This window comes from Leptonychotes weddellii, chromosome 10 (assembly GCF_054177405.1).
Source record: "Leptonychotes weddellii isolate Sample4059 chromosome 10, ASM5417740v2, whole genome shotgun sequence".
NCBI lineage: Eukaryota > Metazoa > Chordata > Mammalia > Carnivora > Phocidae > Leptonychotes > Leptonychotes weddellii.
Window position 1 is genome coordinate 38,275,647 of NC_138378.1, and position 7,937 is coordinate 38,283,583.

The 7,937-nt window shown below is 40.1% G+C and overlaps 1 protein-coding gene across 1 annotated transcript; it reads right to left on the bottom strand.

Annotated features, from left to right (window-relative positions):
- On the bottom strand, positions 1-7,937 carry RBBP9 (RB binding protein 9, serine hydrolase). The gene is made up of 5 exons (XM_006730771.3): positions 7,750-7,937; positions 6,496-6,538; positions 5,392-5,497; positions 2,846-2,931; positions 1-2,461 (listed from the first exon to the last, which is right to left on the bottom strand). The coding sequence occupies exons 1-5, from the start codon at positions 7,846-7,848 to the stop codon at positions 2,235-2,237; spliced, it is 561 nt and encodes a 186-aa protein (XP_006730834.3). The 5' UTR covers positions 7,849-7,937; the 3' UTR covers positions 1-2,234.

The following is a 7,937-nucleotide window of genomic DNA, read 5'->3' on the forward strand; positions in this document are numbered from 1 at the left end:
TTCAGTGGTTTAAATGAATAGTTTATGTGGGATTCTTCCATAAAACTCCTCTGAGCTTGGTTTGGTGAGGAGTAAATTTTATGGAGCCATGATTTTTATGGTGATCAACTGAGTAAACAAGTCAAACAAGTAATTTCAAGTTGAGTGACTTTTACTTTGAACCATTATTATTACATGGTGGGTAAGGGGAGAATAAAAATACATGTCCTAGGACGCTGCTGTCCCCCAAACTTTTGATGACAGTATTCCATATCTGCTGTTCAATAAGGTAGCCGCTAGTCACTTGTGGCTGTTAAGACTTGAAATGTGGCTAGTGTGAATGAAGAACTGAATTTTTAATTTTATAGCTACCTGTGGTTACTGGCTACCATATTGGATAGCACAACTCAACAGTCATAGGTCTACATTAATTATAGGAATGAAGAATATCAAAATTAATTATTTCTCAATTGTATAGATTTGTTGCTTTTCTGTGGAAGAAGAGGACAACAAAATATTATTAACTGTTATTTGTATAAGTTTGTAATTTTTTGACAAAGGACTTCAGAAAACAAGACTGAGAGTAAGTAGAGCAATGACTAATTCCAAATCAAAAAGAATCAAATTTTGGTTATAGGCTTGATCAAATCATTGCTAAACAACCTCTTTAAGAAAATTATTATTCAATTGATTTATTGAATTTGCTTTTCACTAACGTGTCAAATGAGTTGTTCTAAATCTTAATTTTTTTATTTATAAAAGTAATACATGTTCACTATAATAAACTCAAATAATACTCAGGTGTACAAAATAAGAAGGAGACTCCCACTACACCATATCTAAAATTCCTATTCCCCAAAGAAATTGCCATTAAAAGTTGAGAGTCTTTATCTTTTTTCTTTGAGCACATTTAGAAACCAAGACTTTTCTGGTTAAAATGATGGCTTTGAATCTCCTTTAGACATAAACAGGGAATTCACATCTTTGCAGCAAACATCAGGTTCTGCAACATCAAGTATGAAGTCACTGGAAGTTGTTTGAGGCAATACTTAGGGATCATAATAGCCAAAAAATGTTGGGAAATAAGCATTTTTTTGAGGGAATATGATCAGAAAAAAAATCATGGAATGAGGCTTAAAAGAGAGGCAAAGGACCATGGAAGTTAAAAGGTAGAATTCTTTACAGAACAAAATTTGAGGTATGGAAAGATTCTTTTAAAAAATACTTAAGATTTTGTAACAAAATCCAAATTGTTCCCATGATTGCATCCTTTGACATTATGTTCATTTCTCAGGCTTCATAGAGAATCATTTAAAGCACCTGGCTAAGTTAATCCTAATGGCAGAGGTCACAAATGGGTGGCTTGGACTTTGTGTGTCTTGCACTGTTTGTAAATTTTTTTTTTAACTGTCGTTGCCAACTTACATCATCCATATGTACATGTATTGGACACAACTCATATACATATGAACTGTGTATACAAACATATATATAGTCCTTAAATATAAAAACCACTGCATGAAATTTTTTCCTTGAAAAATCAGAAAATTGGCAACACTCTGCCCCCTTCCCACATGGCAACAATTTAGACAGGACATGAGTTCGCCATGTTACCCTAATCCCCACCACTCTGGTCTAGCACAGATCTGGTTGGCTATGCTCATGTATGTATGTCCAGGCTGGGCTTACGGTCCCTGTCTGACCTGGCAGACCCCTGACTCAGATCCATGAAGGACCAGGGCAGGGTGTCAAAGATGGAGGCCCTAGTCTAGGTTTAATGTCCTGGGCCAGCTCAAAATAGCTAGTGGTTTGAGCTCTAAGCCAGCACTCTGGACCTTTAGTCGTGTTTTCTTTCCCCCCAAAATAACAAAAGGTTCATTTCAAAGAGGAGTACCACTCTTACAACCTACACGAAACTACTTCATTTTAACCTGGACTGGGAATCAGGAAACCTGGATTCCATTTCTGCTTATTCACTTTGGACAGATAAAGGTAGTTAAGCTCTCTTTATGTCCTGACTCAAATGGGAAAAATACTGCTTTAGTTCATAGCAGTTTGCGAGATATAGATCCTATGGAAAATGGAAATGCTGTTTGTAACTTAGTTTGAACATTGAACTTCTGTTTTTTTCAGAACTTAATTTGACCTGTTTTATGTGTCCACTAATCTGATCACAGATAATTTTTATCTATTAATAACCTGATAATTGCTCTACCCCTATACCGGAATGCAAAATAGCAGAAATCCCATCCTGTCTATGCTGGCACTTTCAGCATAGACTTTACCACACTAATCAGTTCATGAAACTCCGTGTTCTGAAAGTGGCCACGGTCACTGAATTTGTACAATTTGGCTTCCAACCTATCAGCCACTTCTTGTTGTTCTTTCCAGGGAAGGAAAGGATCATCAGTGGAGCCAAACTGCACAATATGAGCGCAGTTGGCTTTGATCTTCTCCCACTGCCAGGGACGATTGAAGTATCCTATGGGAAAAAATATATATATAACCTATTACCACCCATGGATAATTTCCCTTCTAGCCATTGTAAAATATCTAGCAGAGACACAAAGAATCAGAGCCTAAGTGTTAGAAGTCCTTTAGTTTTCAAATCTGTAGAGCTTGATACCATAGCCACTTGGGAAGGGGGAGTACATGGCTCATAAAGTCAGGGTTCAGTGCATTAGAAAGTGGTCTATCAACTCTCAAAGGGCCTAATTTATATCTAAAGAAGGGCAGTAAATGTTTCTCAAATGCTACTAGAGGTTTTTTTTAGCCTATCCAAAAGCCAGTGCTGTTTAACCTGAACAAGCATCCCTGTGACTAGAGAAAGGGCTTTTCTGTACTGGTATTCTGCCTTCAAACTTACCACTGGCCCGCTCATTTTCATCCCCCAAGTCGGAGGTGTATGCAGACACTAACACGATAGCATATACTTGGTGTGTTTCTGCATACCTGGAAAAAGAGAAATAACTACGTCAGCTAATACTTAATGTTAAATCTGCCAAAAAGTCAAAACAAAACAAAACCCTGAAAACTCATTTGATTTAGCTTACAGAAAGCAGGTGCTATTAACTGTCGAGTTTAACAAGAAAAATAGTTTAACAAGAAAAATAGGAAGGAAACTGCAGAACTACAAGCCCAGTGGTTAATGGCTTACCCTTGGCCATTTGATGAGTTTCTACTGATTTTTCAAGGTAGTCCAAACCTCTTTGGTAATCCTTTCCAAAAAAACATAAAAAGTGTAATCATTCTCTTTGATGTGCCTATTAACCTACCTTCAGTATGCATCAGCATTGCTTTGTTGGTTAACCTGCAGATTCAGTCCCAGAGCATCTGATTCAGAGGGTTGGTACAAGGCCCAGGAATCTGCATTTTAAGACATGACACCTCCCCCAACCCAGATGACAAATACAAGTGATCTGTGAACCACATTAAGAAATTCTGTACCACGATCGAAATGTACTTCTTTTTGCCACACGCTCTACATTGCATTGTAGTACTTGTTTGTATCGTGTTATATCTATCTTCCCCAATAAACCTCAGCTTCTTAAGGGCAGGTGTGAGTCTTCTTGATCTTTGTGACCCTGGTGTCCAGTACAGTGCCTGGCAAGCAGACACTCAGCTATTTGCATGAAGTTCCCTCACTCAGCAAAGACTAGGCTAGGGAAAGATGTGGGGTAGTAATAGTTTCCAGAGGCCTTGGTGCCAGGAAAGATTTAGGGTTGGTATTTTGTTTTCAGGCTAAACTTTTTGCCCAACCATTTGTTTTGAAAAATGTCAAACTTACAGAAAAGTTAGAAGAACAAGAAGCACCTAGATTTATTCATTTTACCACATTTCACACCTAAACATGTCAAAATGTATCGCCTAAGAACAAGGTAGTCTCATATATATCTCCACAGTGCCATTATTACAGCTAGTACATTTAACACGGAAATGGTAATACTATCTGCATTCATTTTTCCCCAGTTTTACCAAAAATGTTCTTTAAAACTGCTTTTCAATCCTAGATCAGTCAAAGATCACTGCATTTTGTTTTCATGACTCTCTAGTCACTTTTAAATTTTTTGTTTTAAATGACATTGACATTTTTTCCAGAGTTTAAGCCAGTTGTCCTATACATCATCCCCTAAACTGAATTTGGCTGTTTTCCTCATGATTAGACAGAGGTTAAACATTTTTGGCAAGAATACTGCATAGGCAATGTGTCTGTCCCACTCCATCACATCAGAGACACACAATGCCAGTTTCCCTTTATTGGTGAGATTAAGTGTGATTACTAAGGTGACAGCTATCAGATATCCACTGTAAAGACACAGTTGTCCCCTTTGTGATTAGTAAGTAATCTGTGGGGTGGTCCTCTGTGACTAAATCAGTATCCTGTTCCCCTACAATCTCATACCCCATAGTTTTGGCATCAACTTTCTCCTTGCCTACCTTAACTTTAGAAGTTAATTTTTAGAAGGTTGCGGACAATCCTGCAGTAAGTTTCAGGGATCTTTAAAAGAAGGCACACCTTTAGTAGCCAATGGCCTGAGAAAAATTCAGTTGGCCTTGAGTTGGTATAGATTTCAGCATAAAGGGATTCCTTCATTTTCCAGACAACCCCTAACAGCTTATAAACACTAGGGCTGTACAGAAATTCTGCAGCTCCACACTGGGAAGCATTATCTCATAGCTCTGGTGTGGCAGAAAGATTATGGAATCTGGCAAAGTTCTCTGACATGCGATTCATATGACATCCTGAGCAACTGCTTGGGACAAGGGGCTACACAAAAACTATATTCCTTTGTCATCCAGCTTAGCAAATATGGAAGAAACCCAACCTTAATATGCTTACTCAATCAGCTAAATCCTATCCTCTAGGCCTTATAAGCCTAAAGGGAGGGACATGATGTTCTAACCAAAGGCATCAGGGAAGCGCCATGAATCCTAAGGACTGGGGGAGTTGCAGGGTGGGGTAACAGTCTCCACCCTCCAACAAATATTTACTGAGCACCTACCATATTCCAGACACTCTTCTAGGCACTGAGGTTTCAGTGTCAGAATGAACAAAGTCCCACCCTCACGGAGCTTACATTTCTATTGGCCGGAGACAAGAAATAAACAGGACATCAGGTGGTGAAAAGTGCTATAGATAAAAAGGGGGATACCAAGATATAAAGGGGATATGAGCCAGTGGGGTGAAGTTGCTGTTTCATTTGAAGTGACTAGAGAAGGCCTTAGTGGAAAGAGACATTCGAGGAGAGACTTAGAGAAAGCCATGCAAGTATCTAGGAACAAGTATTCCAGGTAGAACAGTGGCAAGCGCAAGCCTAAGGCAGGTGCATACTTGGCATGTTCAAGGAACTGCAATGAGGTCTGCAAACCAGCTGGAGCCCACATGGGGGGAGAATTCAGCAAGGATCGCACCTCATGGCTGCAATGGCCCCAGAACTGTGGCCTATGATGACAGTCTTCTCATCACAGTGCAGCTCCATCTCCATGAAGGGCAGCCAGATGCTCTCTTGAGCTGTAACTAAGGTTCAGGGTAAAGAAAGAGTGTCATTTGATAGGGACAGTCTTATAGTCTAATGCTGTCCCACCTTTCTAACCGATGACTACTCAGCACTTCTCAATTTAAGAACTGCAGGACCAAATGGGAGATGGGACTGTTTTAATAGAGCCAACGATTTATGTATTGCTGTTTGAAAGACTCAAATCCATAGTTTTGGCCCATCTATCTATCTGGTTTTGCTTTCATCTTTCACCATGTTCTCATAAGAAAATACCGGGGAAATAATAAAAAATACAACTCTGAAGTTTTAATGTAAACTTTCAAACTTAAGAAAAAAACTCTAGATGACATTCTCAAATTCATATGCATATATATTCTTTCTTTCCAAAGAAGAATTTCCTGACACAAGTCATAGGCACAGTCAGAACAAAAGTGGCAATGTTACATTTTGAAATATTCTGATCTCCTATAGGTGCTGTAAAGTTTTATCATATCTCTGTCTCACATGAAATACCCATAAATTTTGCCTGAAAATATGTTGACTTCTAGAAGGGAAAATCTAGTTGCTTGCAAAGTTGAAAATTAAATTTTACCAAGCCCAGGTGCTTTGCTTTTCTTTTTTTTTTAAAGATTTTATTTATTTATTTGACAGAGAGAGACACAGTGAGAGAGGGAACACAAGCAGGGGGAGTGGGGGAGGGAGAAGCAGGCTTCCCGCCGAGCAGGGAGCCCGATGTGGGACTCAATCCCAGGATCCTGGGATCATGACCTGAGCTGAAGGCAGACGCTTAACGACTGAGCCACCCAGGCGCCCGCCCAGGTGCTTTTCTTGATCCTTATTAGAATTTTCTAGAATGTTTTTTGGTTTACACCCTTTTCCCCAAACTACTTGCCATCGTTCATTCTTAGGTATATATTCCCTTTGGCTTCTCTACTATGATATTCCTGTTCTCTACCAGGAAAATGGCGAGATCAAAACCCAAAAGATGAGACTATTTAAAAACACGTTTAAAACTTACTTGGGTCAGGCATGTTTTTAGCCAAACACTGGAAACCAGGTATCTAAGATATGAGGGGAAAAAAAAGCTATAATAAAGAGCTTAATTACAACTAATACCTTGCTAATAAGAAATGAAACACCTGATATGATCTTTATCAATTCAATAAGTATTTGCTTATATTATGAAATGAAGTGGGTTAAGTGCCATATGAACAGACAATCCCTCCTGATAAACTCCATCTGTCTGTAGTTCTATATCCAGCCAGCTCTGTAGGTATCTATATACAGAGACCTGAATCCTCATTTGTACATCTCTGTTTATTGCTGTAGGCATATTATCTACAGAGGTATCATGAATGAATGCAGTTCTAGACAAACTGACCTGTAGTCAAACAGACTGTGCACCAGGGATTAGGTAAAACATGGTACAGAAAGTTGGAGATCCCACCGTCTTGGACAGCTTCAGCCCTGATCTTTTTGGATTGTAGCTCTGGCCTTGGTTTTCAGCCACAACCCTGGAACTTTATTCTAGAAACATACTCTAGAGCTCTAGAGGATGGAAATCCAGGAAGCGGTCCTATTGCCTGGTTATGGAAGAGGTTAAAAAAAAAATCAAGATGCACAAGACAACTACAGCTGGTCACCATTTTTATAAAGCTCATAAAGAAGCCAAATTAAACTATATATTGTTCAAAGTATACACACATGGTTGCAAAAATACGTTCATTTTTAAAACGGTTGGAGCAAATGAAAAAATTTTCAGGATGGTAGGGAAATAGGATGGGGGGAAGGTACGTGTGGCTTCGAAGGTATTGTTAATGTTGCAGATTTTAGTTTGGTAATGGAGCCTCAGGTTTTCATTACATTATACTTCATAATTTACATATATGTTACATCTAGCTTTTTTACATATTAAATATTAAGCAGGGAGCAGAAAAGGAAGATGTACAATTATCTGGGAAGTCCCAAATCTGAACCAGCACCAGATGCAGGGAGACCGACGGGGCTCTAGGAGGTGGTGCCTTGTACCCTAACGACTGAGCCCTCAGGGAAGTCTTCCAGGCAGTTTTACCCACCAAAATTCCGACCACTAGTTCTAGTGTTTGAGACAGGGCAGCGGGGAGAGGAATGAAAACACACTGGGCTGTACTAAAGGGGGTGTGCTGAGGTGGGGTAGGGGCTGGTGAGCACACGTTCAAACTTCAGTCCTCAGTCCCCTCCATCCCCTCCAGCTCCAAGCTGACTTCCCAGCGCAGCCGCTCGTGTCTCTTACCTGCTCCAGCCCTTTCTTCACCCAGCCGTACCAGCCGTGCGTGGCCACATCCCCGCCTCCGTTCCCGGGAACAATAACTGCCTTGCTTGGGGAAGCCATGAGCGCAGAGGGTCCAGTGTCCCCCAGCAGCCGAACCTGTAGTACCGGGAGCTCCAGACTGCATCCGCCGAGGAGCCTGCACCGTGGCA